At 40.1% G+C, this 16,067-nt stretch overlaps 1 protein-coding gene across 2 annotated transcripts in view; it reads left to right on the top strand.

The window, feature by feature from the left end:
• Nucleotides 1-16,067, top strand: part of chst15 (carbohydrate sulfotransferase 15) — a 29,035-nt gene that overhangs the window by 9,825 nt on the left and 3,143 nt on the right. For both annotated transcript variants that reach the window (XM_008314587.3, XM_025057551.1), the window contains exons 2-5: nt 8,269-8,707; nt 10,657-10,990; nt 13,400-13,543; nt 15,487-15,646. In XM_008314587.3, coding sequence (XP_008312809.1) covers nt 8,276-8,707; nt 10,657-10,990; nt 13,400-13,543; nt 15,487-15,646 — 1,070 coding nt within the window. In that variant the 5' untranslated portion in view covers nt 8,269-8,275. The remainder of the gene's footprint in view (nt 1-8,268; nt 8,708-10,656; nt 10,991-13,399; nt 13,544-15,486; nt 15,647-16,067) is intronic.

Here is a 16,067-nt window from a genome sequence, read left to right as displayed (position 1 = left end):
CACAAATTCGTAGATCGGCCTCCGAGGGAGTCTGTGCCTCGCCAGCCATGAACCTCACCGCACGTCACTGCTCTAACGTCAGTTATATGGTTGCCATGGTTCTGCTGCTAACTGTATGCAGCAGCCAATCACATTCATCTTATCACTGCTTTCCTCATTCGTTTCTAAACACGTTGTGGTTTAGCAAATTTCGTCAATTAACACTTTTACTGAGAATTAATAACATCAAGATTTAAGAATTTGCTGCAACTTGAACAATTGCTTGAGAATTCCTGGAACCTAGGTATAGCTTTTTTGTAAATTAAAAACGTAGGTGAAATTTGTTATTGGAATTGACAGATGCCACAGCAGCTAAAGTGCACACAAAGTATCCATGTGAGTCTAATTCAATTAGGTTATAAAGTTAAATAACAAATTACCGTCATACCACAGTAAAGTTCATTGTGATAAATTATTCATCACCAGAAGAGGTCCTCGACATTTTCTTTCATTTTAAATTGTGAAAGAGTTTCACCTTCAAATAAAACTGCCAAACACTAATTCATGATTAAATGTAGAGTGGTCTCCGGTGGGAGAAGATACGTGACCTTTACCCTTTTGTCACATCTCTGAATTAGAATTTTTAGTCCCTGTTTTCCCCCGAACACCTTGCTCTGTGTAAAGACCAGAGCTCATTAAAATGTAGCCACTGTTACCGTTGGAGGAGCGTTGTATCTCAGCTCGGCTGCTCTCCACCTTTACACCAGCATATACTGCTTTCTAGGGAAATGTATGAATTGAATTCTTTCGCAGTTCACTAGTTTTCGTAGTTACTTGAGTAAGAAATAGTGTCAGAATCGAGAGGCACTAGAGATAATGAAGTGGTCGATTGAGGAACAAGTCATGCTCTGAGGCTGTGACCTCAGATGGAAGCCAGGCTGTGGGAGGCTGTCAGTGAAGTTTGAATAATGAATAAAAGATAAGAAAGAAGAAAGTGCTGAACTGGGACTGAAGTCTCAGTGTCATTTATGAATCCAGAGCACAGGCCTCATTTCTCCTCCCTTTCTTCTACAGGAAGTGTGCCTTAGTGTTAATAATTTGACCTGGCGGCTTCTGGGTCAAGTCAAGGTCAGGTGCTTGTGCTGACTTCCTGGAGATTTGATTCTCATCTTTTAGTCAACAGTGTTTGTGATTGCAGAGTGCGTGATGGATGTTTTTGATCCAGAAATCCACTCTCCTCCACGCTGAACACTGAGCTCCTTTTTCTGCTTGTCTTGTGATTTACATGATCGAAGGGAACTGCTGTCCCTGGACGGTGTCAGAACAGGAAGTGACATATTTGACCTGTCATATGGATCTGGCGTACTGTGTTACCAGAAGGCTTCGTTGTACATTGTAGAAATGTGAAGCGTGTAATCCTGTTTCCAGATGTTTCCCTTGTGCTCATGAGCTAATGCAGGGAATTATGATATGCATGCGTTTAGTTGATGGTTCATGTATTTCTAGCACAATGCTGTTTAATTAATTTGATGATTCAATTTCATTAGACGGGTGAATGCAATATCTGTTTAGAAAAACAACAGACTGTGAAATTAGGTTATGTGTTTTACACAGCACAAAAGGTCAAATTATTAAACAAAAAATAATGTGACAACTGTAATACACTATTGTTTTTTTTTTTTTTCAAATGGCAGATTTGCATACAAACCAAGTCCAGGGTATTTTTTTAATTAGTCACTAATAAAAACTACATTTATCTGAAGTTACATTTAGAATTTTTGATTAATTTTCATTAATCATTACTTAATGATTAATTACAACACAATTAATCGTGATTACATAACATATTCCGTGTGATTAGTCTTCCTTTGACCTACAACCTAAAACATAAGGGCATTAAACCATTCACCCATTTAAATGACACACTAGAGCAGAAGTAGCTTTAGCAGACGCTCTCCCCTCAACATAAAAAGAATTAGCAACAAATACACATGGATCATCTGTGAATTATCCACAGACACCCTGTGATTAATCAGAATAAAAATTCTAATCTTTTGACCGCCAGGCTAAAAACTCAACCAAAGAGATTTTGTCAATTTGTGATAATGAAATGAACCATGACCCAAACAGAATTAAAAGTCAAAGCACTGAGCAAACTCCTCCTTTGACTTCCACTATAAAATATGTTTTGAAACTGTAACACGGGGAGGCTGAGGTGATTTACATTCCTCGAAAGTCCTCATTCATTTTCTGAAACTGTTGGGTGTCCATCCAAATTTCACTGTACTATTGATTCACTGAAACAAGTTCGTTAGAAACAGAGTGAAATTCAGTCGCTGCTTCACGTCAAAATTATTCAACCGACAAAACAACAAGGCACTTCATCTTCTAAACGTCCTCATGAGCCGGTCATTTTTCATTTCTTGAAAAAAAAAAAGAGTAAATTGAACACGAAGGGCCGAACACAGTAGTAGTCGCAGTAGGTGACAGACACTCCGTTGAGAGTGCCCTGCTCGTGTGTAGTAAACTACTTCAAGTGGGACCAGTGTGTGAAATCAAATCACTGTTGCAATTATGTGTGACTGACTTTCTCATTAAAAGACTGTGATTTGGTCCGATAACACTGGCTGACACGCTCACATGCCTGCTTAAGGCCTGTCTGCCTTGGTGTCAAACCACATCTGTTGTTACCACGGTAACTATACCAGCCAGCACATATAATCCATGGTAAAATTTTAAAGATTGCCCATTTCACCTACACCTAAATGACAGATATAAAATATATGGTAATTTATGGACAGAACTGCTCATAAATTACAACGGCCTTCATGCTGAGTGGGCAGGGTCACTGACAGGGGCGCTATATATCACCAGCCTCCTTCAAGCAATCATAAGGTGCCTCCTGTGTCACATACAGTCCCCGTCTCACGGCTGAAACCTGGATGGAGCCCCTGTGCTAAATTTGAATTACTCTGAGTGGCTGGGAGGGGGAAAAAACAGGTTGTTTTTTTTTTCAGCTGACACGGCTGTGACACCACCTTTTGTTCCTCTCTCCAATAACTTCCTGTGTTGTTGTTGGACTCCGTTCACAAATCTCCTCTGAACTTTGGGTGAACATTAGGAGGTCACTGAAGGGAAGATGAGCACTTGGTTTCCCAGAAGTGAACATACAGTGGAACCAATTCATGTTTACTGTCTTTTAGGCAGTATTGGCTTTTACAGTCGGCCCATCAGCCAATAATGGGAAACTGCCTGAGTCTGCAGGCAGCGCTGACATTCTGCTTACACCAGTCATAAGCAGTTGACATTCTGCTTACACCAGTCATAAGCATAAACTGCTTATGACTATTGCTTATACTCTATTCTTCATTTGTTAGCTTAGGTGCAAAGGGAGATCCGTAAACGGTCCTAAACCAGCGGTGGCTTTACAATGCTCGGTGGAGGAGTTGACTCCTGAATAATTAACAGCATCTTCGGAGTGATGGTGTGTTGGTGAAAGCTTAGAGAGATTCAGGGAGACAGGCTGGAGCACTACAGAACAGCTGCACTAAAAGGCTACGAGTAAATGACGTGACGCTTGATTCTCAAGGTTGCATACGTCTCTGCATCACACCGTTTTATGTTTATCTAATCATTTTACTCTCATCTTTCACATTGTGCCTATGGCCATGAGTAAGGAGTAAAGGTTAGCATCTGGCTGCCTGTGACAGACAGGTGTCCACCCACGTTTGAGGATTTGCAGTTCATCGTGATATTAGGTGCCCTACAATTTTGAAGTAATTTTTAAACTTGCTCAGTGATTTACAAATTATAATTACATGGCAGATTATTTGTAACACAAGAATATACTACTGCTCCCTCTACCCTCCCTAAAGGGGGTGCTATAAACACAGAATGTCATGGTGTATGAGTTGAGAGTGCTGTATACTTTTTTTTGTAACTCTGTAACAGTGGAAAAAAAAAATCCAAAGAATAAAAACAAACACTTCACCTCCATACAATATTAAATAAAATCTTTCTGTTTACAACACAGAAAATATTTTATTTAGATATGTCTAGTCTAACTAAAACCTTCTTCTCTTCTGAGACTCGGCCCTGAGCTGGTTTTTGCAGCGAACTGTTCAGATTTTCTTCTCCCTTATGCAGCAGAAGGTCAGAGGCCCAGGTGCAGTCAGTGAATAATAATTTCTCTGTATTACATCCAAATCACTCTGAACCTATGTTGAGGTTAAGAAACGACAACGCAGAGATTCTAGTCATTTAAAATACACTGCCACTGGACAATAAAGACGTGGGATTATCTATGATTTACCAATCGGACTGAATAGATAAACACTACTACTACTAGTAGTAGATAAGAACCAGCCTCTCAGGATAACCCACTGCTGGGTTTTGGTAGATGACATGGTGGATTTTTCTATAGCTTAAGATAGCAATGACCCGGTTGCTTTGAACCAGAGGGGGCATTTCATGGGGCTATCAGCAGGTCATGCAATTAATTTTCTTCCACTTAAAATAACAGAGGAAGTAGGACATTGTACTCTCATCTGAACTCCTTTTCTTGCAGGCACCAAGACCAGTGCTTAAACCACTGCTGTGATTAAATGATCATTTTGTAACCTTGCCTTCCACTTATTAATGTGCAAAAAATAGTTTTTTGGCCGGACCCTCTTTTGATAGATTTTCTGTTAATTTTACACTCCGGCTATTCGTACATATAATCAATCATCTTGTCGTACGCAGCAGAGGTGGAGACTGAAACTGTTAAGCGAAGAAGAACAAGTCCTAAACCAGCACAGCAATTAGCCGGCTGTGTGAAAGCATTTAGCTGCACCAGAGCAGAGGGGGAGGAATTCAGTCATCCATCTTTGAATGACAGAGACCATATTTTCCCTCTTTTGAGATTTAAGGTTTTTTTTTCTTTGTACTGCCAGCAAAATGTTGGATGTGATGTCGGGTCTATAAAACTTTATTTCTGGTCCTGATCTTCCCACTATGAGTTTTGTAGACCAGAAGGCGACATCTGTGTTTTTGACAGGGCGTGTCAACTGGGAACAAAGCAACAAAAGCAGAGAAATATATATATATATATATATAAAGAATAATATATATATATATATATATATATATATATAGCGGGGGGATAACAATAAAGACCTTTCACTTTTCCACATTGTTGCTGGTCACCTTCAAGTGGTTCTCATATAGTCCCACCTCACAGGTCTTTAGGTCAACCAGTTATTCTATTACAGAGAATCTAGCAACCCTTTGGGTGCCTGCCTTAAACAACAATAACAAGACCACTCAGAGATTAGCATGCTAGCCCTGGAAAACACAAGATCTCTACTGATATTACTGCTGAGATTTAAGGACTGACCTTTTGATAGAAAAGAATAATATTTTAATTCACACATGAGAACATTAAACCACAAGAGTCGCAAGCAGCAACTATGGCAGACGTTATCAGCCCAAGATAGAAGGAGAATAATCAGCACCAACATTAACACATTAGCACTAATTGGTCAAACTTAACCTGGTCCAAAAGCTGCCACGTGGTATATTTTTTAATAGTTTAATTAGTTTAGAGAAAACCAACTGTCAATCTTTAGCAAATACAATTTCCAGGAAGGTGATGAGAAGGTGGTGGGCTGTTAATTAAAATCAATGTCAGATGCAGCACATTTACAGGAGGTTACACAGGATCTTCTCCTGGCAACAGTCTTGTCGTTCTAATTGATGCTCGCTGCTCATTTATAATTCAGGCCTGTGGTTGGGCAGTAAAGGCATTTGATATCAGTCCACGGTGAAACCAATTTGACACTGTTTGTATTATTATTTGTATTATCCTGCCCCTCATGTCCGCTTCAGTGCATCCATATTTTATACATAAACCATTTCAGGACCGACGAATTTCCTCTATGGGTTGAACAGATCTGTCAAGCTGCCAGTCACCGGCTGTTACAGTGAGCTGATTGATTTGGATGAGAGTGACATTCGCTGTCAATGACCATTTCTGCTTTCCTTCAACTCTGTACTTTTTCCCTCTCTCCTCCGTCAGTCTTTAACTCTTCCGCCCTCTTCTTCCTCTCTACTGTCTTAAATAGCCTTGAGCAAAGACGTGCACCCTGTCGACTTCGGCCTTGATGAAGGACACAGACGGTCAATAAGTGCTAATGGCATGATGACTACAAATGAGCCAAAACACTGTGCATACAACCAACAAACCACACTGAAAAGATGTGTTATCCTGTGATTTAAGAGCATGGAGACCATCTCTGCGATGGAGAAGGACATAATTTATGATGAAATTGAATTTATGATAAATAAAAATACCCTTCTGAAGAAACACCATATTATTTTGATCATTTCTATATAGAAAATCCATACATCCACCTCCCATGTGTAGAAAACATTAATGTAAGTGGCTTTGGTCTAAAACATTGAATAGACCTCTCTGTGTTGTTTTCAAAATCATAACATTCCTCTCCCTGTTCTTTCCCTTTTACTCACTAAAGTTGAAGCCAGACTATAGTTTGCCAAAGAAATTCACTTTTTCTCAAACCTGTTTCCTGATGAGACTGGCAGTGGCGTGGCGTTAGGGCCCCGGTGGAATTAAATGGAATTGCTGCCTCTGTGCTGCTGATGCCCTCCAGTCTCCCTCTTATCAGGTTCACCACAACCTCTGCAAAGACAAAGTTGTGTAAAAGGGTGTGTGTGTTTTTGGTGTCAGTTGGGATACAGAAAACAAAAATAAAGTTCTGATGCACGCAGACAATGCAGGAATTGTGTCATGTTTGAATGAAAAAAAAAACACTACAAAATGTGTTAAAGCATCACAGCATTGATAATCTTTGGTCATTGTGCTGAATGGTTTTCAATGACATCCTGACATGACACCCTGATTAATAAATGTTAAATAAGCATTTGTTAATGTTACAAAACACTTTTTTCTGTATTTTGCTAGAATAAAAAGACAAATAACATCACACAGTGGTGTGCCTTTTATTTATTTAGTTTTTAGTTTTTTTAAGCTGTTTTTATTTGTGATTATTCCAAATGACAAATTTAATTAATTAAAATAAATGCAAATTATTTATTACGGTGCCACTCAGCAAAGCTGTCGTCTTCAACAAAGTTGATCAGTCTACAGTCTCTCACAATCTATTTGACAATTGTGTCAATCAGTTTGTTGAAGTCTGAGCTGAAGCTAAGCTTGAGATGCTTAGTAAAAAAATAGACAAATCTTAGGTGTTCTGACTGTGTATTACAGCAACAGTAAGTGCGTTAGTACGCCTTTAAATTTTTAATCTGATTAATCTTCATAAATTAATTAACATGATAAATGCATCCGTTCTGATAGCCCTACTTCTTAGACATCGGTCTTGCTGTAATCTGTGGGCCAGTGCAGGCCCTCAGAGTGGGGAATACCATTTTCTGATAATGTAATCCCTTCTTTGGTCCAAAGCAGGTATCTCTTCTGTTTGTGTCTTTATTTCCCAGGAGAGTCTGACATGCAGCTCCTAGTTACCAGGCTGAATGCATCCCCCATCCTTATCACTCCCTCCATATTGTGACTCCGATATGCAGTGTGGATGTGAAGTTGAATAGTGAGGTCAGGGGGACTGTTGCCATGCTGTCAGTGGAAATTAATTTAACCTTGCTGCATATCGTGATTATTTTGGTCTCGGGAAACTCCAAATGGGGGTAGACTTTCAATAACTCGGCTATTTTAACGCGGGACGTCATTTACAGAATGAGCTGTTACTCATTCTGGCTCATTATAATTCCATGTTGTTTTGTTTTCTGTGCCACCTATTTATTTGTGTTAAATGTATTTGCAAGAGCAGCATAAACGTGGCTGTAAAAGAACACAGCACACCACTGCACACAACCAAATGTGACCTCTGCTTTTAACCCATCACCAAAGTGAACAGTGGGCAGCTTTAAGCACCCGGGGTGCAGTGAGTGGGGACGGAGCCATGATCAGAGCACCTCAGTGGTAACTTGGCAGCTGGTGGACTCCAACCTTCCTTAACCACTAAACCGCCACTTCCCCATAGATGTGTCATGAATTAATTATAATAAATCCCAAATAACTGAACGCCAGCCTTCGACCAGGATGTGAAACCTCGGCAGTGTCGTATTGTAAAACCTAAAATTCTGATAATGTGATGACACGTGTACTTTGAATAAATGTGGAAACCTCTTGCGTCATGTCAACCGACGTGAATCACACGAAAATGCATAGTGACAGCAACTTTTTCCACTTCTCTTTTTTTTTCTCCCCAGGCAGAAGATGGACTACAAATACAGCATGCTGGGCTCAGTGATGGACAACTACCACAAAAAGCCGTTGCTCCTGCAGGTGGACAACATGCCCATAAACCTTTTCGCTGTCCTGAAGGTGAAACAGGAACTCCCTAAACGCCTGAGCACCCTGGGCTGTTTCCGCAGGATCAGCCTCTACAGCTTTGTTGTCGTCGTAGCTGTCATGTTCCTCATCATGGCTTCTTACATTCTGACGGGGGACAGGAAGGGTCTTCTCCTCACGCCATCGCCCTACCACCTGAGTGGCCTAGCTGTCCCCGGACCTTTCACTTTCAACCTGTCATCGCTCAAGGACGACGCACATATCAAACTTGTCGTCAAATCCATCACATCTAAGGTGGAGTTTCAGAGCAATCGACAGATTCCAGAGACAAAAACGTTGGTCAGAAGTGAGTCACATGTAAGTAGTCCAAAACCTTACTGCTGATCATGAAAATGACGACTAAAACGTGATTTTGGAATAATTCTCCTAGAAAAATCACCACTACATAATTGTGGATGTCTCTTCCCCTTTAAAGAAGGGATTTATGGGCAAAGTCATGGCACGACACACACACACACACACACACACACCCTCCAGGTTTATCTCTGTCTGTGTCTGTCCCACCTCAAAGCCTGGTTTAATTAGTTGTTAACCCCTAACGTGGATGGCTCTCGGCAGAGACTAATTTGTTATTGAGCAGGCTAATGAATAGATGAGTGTGCCCACAGGATAATCAATAACACATCTATACGTGTTAGACAACATTTGTCTTCCGCTGTGTCTTATTAGTGGTTAAGCGAGTCATTACATGGGCCTGTGTTTTATTTTTAGACGCACTAAGAAAGATGTTAATCCATTACAGAACATTTCAAAATATACCTACTTAAAATGAAACCACACAAAGGCCACAGTATTAGCTGGTGATTGGACCATTACACAGACTAATGATGGATGTGAAAACATTAGCTATAGAGCAGGGGTGTCAAAGTCAAATTTGCAGTGGGACAAAATTAAAAACTGGGACGACGGCATGGGCCAAACTAAATATTTATTGAAAAATTGACTGGAATTGTGCATGTTTTCACTTTCTCTCCAGATCTGTAATGTAGATTTTTTTTCATATGGAAACAACCTTTAGTTTTTAGTAAACATTGAATCTGGAACAACTAATCAGGAACACCATTACACACACGATAAATTTAAATTTAAAATAAAACACAAATCAGTGGTGTTTGTTTGTTATTACGTCTCTTTATCTGTAGCCTTTATCTGAGTTCCTTCTTAATGTAAATCTTTTTTTCACAGGCCAACAAAAAAAAAAAAAAAACAAAAAAAACAAAACAAAAAACAAAAATGTATATGCTATAACATAGCACATACACTGCTAATACTACAAATTCTGTCGGTATATAGGGGCTATGTACTGGCGGGCTACAAACCTAGTACACGTTTGATATGATCTCGCAGGCCAAATATAAATACACCTCGAGCCAAAACCTGAGTTTGACACCTGTGATATATGATGTACATATACATATAGAAGATACATGTACACCATTCACACATATATGTTACTCCGATGCTGTACCTGTCTTTTATTTTCAAATCATTAAAGAAATATATCAAATGATTGTCAGGATTAGCCAAATGATGAACACTGAATATCATTTGTAGCTTTTTAATGACTAATACTCAGAGGAGGAGTGCAGCCTCATGGATCAGCAGCCCACACCTCTGATCGTGGCCAACACACACAACCTTGGAACAATCACCCTGCTGTGAGCAGCGACTTACTCAGACAAGTCTTAGGTTCCCCCGCACGCCATTTAAGGGAGCTTCATGCTTTTGGTTTATAAAAACACAATAACAAACGTCATTTAAATTTAGTGCAGGGCAGTGGTTCCCAAGTTGCTGCAGTTACCGTCCCCCCTCACTGCCCACCCACCACATCTACACTTTTAAAGATATTACTTTAAAACTCTTCTGACCTTTATTTAAAACACACAGGCGCTACTTGCCCTGAAGAAAGGAAATACAATTACAAATAATTTCCTCACTGTGGGACCAATTAAGAAAATATTGCGACTGAGATTTAAATTAATTTGGCTTGCTGTGTCCTTCCTGCTATAGCTCTGTGCCACCTGGGATGATCTGTTCCCAAAGATTTAGAAGCTTGACAAAGCATTGAGTAATGAACAAATGTCAAAAAGCCTAAAAAAAATCTCTTAACTTTAAGCTGCACTGAACAAGAACCAGCAGAGCAAAAAAAAAAAAAAGGATTTTAATGATTTAAAAATCATCAAGAGCGACCCCTGCTGTTGAAACAGCCCTCTAGCCCATTGACACAACCTTTATTTTGCCCACAGATCTTTTCTGTAATCCATCGGAAATTCCTGCCAGGGATCAAGAACCCGTGCTGGTACGAGGAATACTCTGGGAATATCACTCTGGACCCGTACAGGACAAACATGTATGATCGGAGGGCCAAACGTTTGAGGACCCAGGAACTTCAGGACAATTTCAAAAAGCACTTGGTTCACCAGGATGGAAAAATGTATCGCATGCGATGCCTTCCCTATTTCTACATCATCGGCCAACCAAAGTGTGGCACCACAGACCTTTACGCCAGACTGAAGCTCCACCCTGAAGTCTTGTTCAGCACTATAAAAGAGCCTCACTGGTGGACTCGCAGGAGGTTTGGTGAGTGTGAGAACTGTCTTTTTCAATGTAAATCTCATACTGTTTTCTTATGCGTTTGTTCATCAGAATTACGTCCAAGTGGATACCGTGCGCTCCTGTGTTTACCTGCGATATTGACTGACAAGTTGACATTGTAAAATATTTTCTGCAGGACAATAACTAAAAAAAAACCCCAAACAACTCTGGCAATCTATTTTGGTTTGAAGCCCATGTGCAAAATAAATAAAATGACCCCGATGTTTACAGTAGCGAAGCAATTAATTGGGAAATGAATATTCATGAGACCCCTGTCGCTGCGCATAAAAATACACTCAGGCTGTTCTCCTACAGTACCTGAGAGTTGTTTATGAGCACAAATTAATAGTTCTAATGTTGCAATAAAGAAACAACAACACTTCACCTTCACCTTTTCAGCATGTACATTTTAATTGTTAGTTTTACTTTCTTAATTTCTCCCTCCCCGTCTGGTCGACATCATGGAGTGACTGTAATCGTCTAATCCAGTGGTTCTCAAACTGTGGTACATGTACGTGTTGGTCATCATGGTGGTACCCAGAGAGCTCAATGTTTTCTCAGGTGGTACAGAGTAGAAAATGTTGAGAACCACTGGTTTAATCGTTTTTTATTAGGACACGAGTAAACTGGAACTATGTCACTCAACTCTGACACCGATTAATATCTGAGGTTAAAACCATAGAGAGAAGCAGTGACGCACACTCCCTCTATACACGCAGGAAACGAAAATTTGTGGTACAGTTTCCCGGTATTTCTTACAAAAGAGTAATACTGCGAACACCGTTTAGAACACGACAGGAAAACACACACTCTGTGTCAGATCCTGGATCAAGGTTCTCTTTAAGAAATAGAAAGAGATTTAACTTTTTCCATCTGAACAAAAAAAAAAAATAGATTACACTTTTTTCATGTTTATCACCTATAAAAACATTACTTACTTACTTACTACTTCCTCTCTTCACACTTGTGACTTTCACTGAAATTTTACAAGACAGAATGTGTTGTTCACAAGTATTAGTGAATCTAAAAATAATTGGTCCATTTTTTAAAGTGATACATCTTTGCTTTATACCTACAAAACAGTTAAAACAATAAAATAAAAACATAATTTGTCGGAGATGAAAAGGAACAGAACTTAATATAGATATTTGTGATTTAGTGTTACAGTAAGGCAGAAAAATTTTCTTTTTCCCCTGAAAATTGTTAGTTTACTTTTAAGGTTGGGCGTAATACTTCAGTGACCACTGTTACGGAAAGATTTCCCATCGTGCCGCACATCAGTCAATGCAGCAAAACACCTCCTTTATTAGGTTTCTCCCCATTTCAGACTCAGTTTGGGAAAGTGTTGTGTCTGCACGCTGTGCTTATTTTTAAAGCAGTGTTTGGTTTGAGCAGATACTCATAAAAGTTGCGGGATGTGGAGGAGTTGTTTTTCTTATTTTTTTTCCCCCTTCTTCCTCCGTCTGCACAGCCAACCTCTCTGCAGCTGTGTGTTGTTAAACAGCAGCAAACACAGTATCACACAGACGTACAGCAGCTCCCTGTTAGTTTTAACCCCAACTACCATGTTTTTTTATCTTATCTGTAACGTCACTTTCTTCCTTCCTCCTCTCGATCTGCACTCGAGTTCACGCACCGGCAGTTTGGCAGTATTTTCTCCAGGCGTCACTTTTGACAATGCTGTAAATTTCACTGCTCTCATTCTGTACAAGTTCATTTCATTCCGCTCTAGTTTTCACGCGGCCAATGTTCTGAGAAGAGAATCTGATGTTTTCCACGCTGCAAAACGTTCTTAGTTGGAGCCATTTGAATTCTGAGCACGTAGGCAAGGGGTACGGTTTTAAAGGGTCGCTCAGATTAAAAAAAAAGGAAAACAAAAAGCCTCGAGGTGAGAAACAACAGCAGGGCCGCACCTCAAAACAGCTCTGAATGCTACAGTCTATTTTTTAAACTCCTTCAATTTAACCTCACAGAAAAGAACAGGACGGGGCTCCCCACTGAATTTAGCTTGGACTTTATAAGCTGACTCAGCAGTCTGAAGAAAACAAAGTTTTGTTGCCTCATAAAAATAAAACACTAAACAAAGATTCTATTGACTCTACAAAATACTAACAAGTGACTCTAGGTGTCCCTACTTGATTCTCGTAGACAGTCATTGTTGGACTACTGCAGTACTGTCCTGTCAGACACTCAGGCCGGGCCACACCTGTGATTTTTTTATCAGTGAATATTTATGAGCTGTTTTTTATTTTTCCCAATAACTGGTAAAAAACATGAGATGCAGAACAGACACTGGGATTTGCACATAATTCTGTACACACGTCCAGACAATCCATCACCAGTGTTAGAAACCAATAGCTTTTCCCAGTAACCTAATCCCTATCTCACCACCAGGGATGAACCATCCAAACGAGGGCTTACAAGAACCATTCCCAGTGGAAGATTACCTGGACTTATTTGATCAGGCTGCTTACCAAATCCAGGGCAGCCCGAAATCCAGCATCACAGGGCGCCCCCGGAGGCCAAACATCATCACAGGTGAACAGCTGGGTGGTAATCACACAGACTTCAAGTATCTCAGTCAAGGAGGCCGCTGAAAAAAAAAAAAAAAAGCGGCCTCCTTGACTGAGTAATAGTAATAATAGTAATTAATACGAGTGTAATGACGTGCATGGTTCTACACAAATTACAACATGATTGGAGCGTGTACTGTAGGCTTGTAGCATTCGCTTTTCTGCGAGTAAAACTCTCTTTTATTGAAAATGTCAGACACATCTCACCCAGTGGAATCAGACGATGCAGAATCGTCAAAGTTTCACTGGTGTGGACCAGGTGTCCTCAAGTCTAAAATAACAAAAGTATATGAAAAAATAGTACAACAGTAAGTACCTCATATTAACTGAGTTTGTTAGTAAAACCACATGCATTCTATTATGTGTATTTCTGTTCAATAAGTAAAGGTCTGGTTTACAGACTGTGCTCCCTTTCTTTCTTGGATATTGAAGTTGTAAAACTATCCAGATATGGTGTGGACTGACATCAGGCTGCAGCCAAAGGTGTTGTGATCTGGACCCCAACACTACAAGGCTGTCATTGCAGCAGATGATAGTGAGGCTGAGACTGATTTCAAGCCAAGACAGTGACTCAGCCCGAAAGTGAGATCCTGAAGCTCAACATTACTGAGATATATATTTTTTTATAACTTCACTGAAGAGCCACAGAAAAGAATGATTGGTTTACTAAGCTTGAGCAGACCTGGAGGTGGGGGAGTTTACTAACTTCCTCTATCTGCATATCCTGCTTTCATCCATCTCCATCTGCTTCCCCTCTTCCAAACACAACCTGAAAGGACTTCTCAGTGGTGATTCAAGTTTTTAACAATACCCTTTTCAGACTGCACTGAGTTGGAGCGTTGAGTACAGCTTAGCATGCCGCCCTGGTTTTGTTTTGCTCTTTAAATAAATAATCCTTGCATTGTGCGGGGAGTCCGCCTTTCTCATACTCGCTCTCTCAGTATTTACACTCTACTCCCCGGTGAGTCCGGCACGCAGCACGCATGTGGTAAATACCCTGGGTCTGTGACTCCTTTTAACCACAGGTTAAGAACAAGTGGCTCCGAGACGCCACAGACACTCAGGCAGCTGAGCTCCTCCATTTGTCTGCAGTGTTTCTCCCTCTCCCTATGGAGAGGAACAAGCTGTATTAATGGGCATGGAGTGGAGGGCTATAAATAAACCGGATCACACTGTGCACAGTTTCAGGCACAAAGGCATTAGCGGCTTCACTCACTGTTGTCAGTACAGTAAAGAGGCCCCTGGCCCTCATCCCTCGGACTAAACGATGTTGATAGAGTTGTGTTCAGGCTAAATATGAAGAGAATAATGTAGGCACAGGCAGCCCGACGGCTCCTCAGTAAAACGTTCTGATTTGGAGTTAAGATTCTGTTGGTCGAGTTACGGCAACAGTAACAGATTGTTATTGTTAGAACTCCTGTCATTTGCTGCTTCCCTTACAACAGAACTATTTACTGTTCACACAGTTGAAAACTTAACTCCATAAAAAAAAGTTTGAAACTGAATTCTATAAACAGAAGTGTCAACAACTGAATCAAGAGATGAGAGTCAGCCACTATGATAAGATAATAAGGACCTGCAAACACAACAGACCAAAACAGCAGCAGTGTCAGTTTATTCACACACTTGAGGTACTTTGTAAATTAATTCCTCCTTAGGTTGATGACCTAAACTTTTTTCAGCAATAAAGTTTTGACAACGACAGCCTCGACACGTCCTACTATGACCATGAGGCTGAATTTTTAAATTCTATTATTATATAAAAGTGTGAAACACATACATTTACCTGCTGCAATGTCTTCCTGTTTTAGCAATTTACAGAAAAAAGGCATTTTTTAAAATAATGATTAGTTATGATAAATCCACAGTTATGTTAAGTTATTTATCAATAAAACATGTATTTTGCAGGTGAAGCCAGTGCATCCACCATGTGGGACAACAATGCCTGGGTTTACTTCTACGACAACCACACCACAAGAGGAGAGCCCCCCTTCTTGACCCAGGACCTTATTCATGCCATACAGCCCGACACACGCTTCATTGTTATGCTCAGGGACCCTGTGGAAAGGTGAGGGTGACACGTGCGACTCAGTTTTTCTTTAAATTAAAATGATGTCAAAACATCTGTTTGTGTTCATGTGCTGTGCACCAAACACAGCCAAAACCAAGACATACTGATATTCAATCACACCACAAACAACCGTCCAGTTTCTGCCAATAGCTTTGTAGAAAATGTTAGCACACAGCTTTAGTCGGACAGTACAGATTCACAAAACAAATCACATTACAAAATCCAATACAAAGAAAAACCCTTCAGTGTCATAAAAAATGTCAGAGTGAGTAACAGTTATTAAATTTGTAATGGGGAAAAAGTTATGTGGCGAGAACCTATTTTCATTTTTTTTCTTGAAATAAATACACCACGTGAAGCTCTATTAAATTCCAGGCAAACACACGTCTGATCTGAGCTGTACTGAAAAATCAAACGT

The sequence above is a fragment of the Cynoglossus semilaevis genome, chromosome 8 (genome assembly GCF_000523025.1).
Source record: "Cynoglossus semilaevis isolate Cse_v1.0 chromosome 8, Cse_v1.0, whole genome shotgun sequence".
Taxonomy (NCBI): Eukaryota; Metazoa; Chordata; class Actinopteri; order Pleuronectiformes; family Cynoglossidae; genus Cynoglossus; species Cynoglossus semilaevis.
This window is presented reverse-complemented; position numbering and strand designations above follow the sequence as displayed.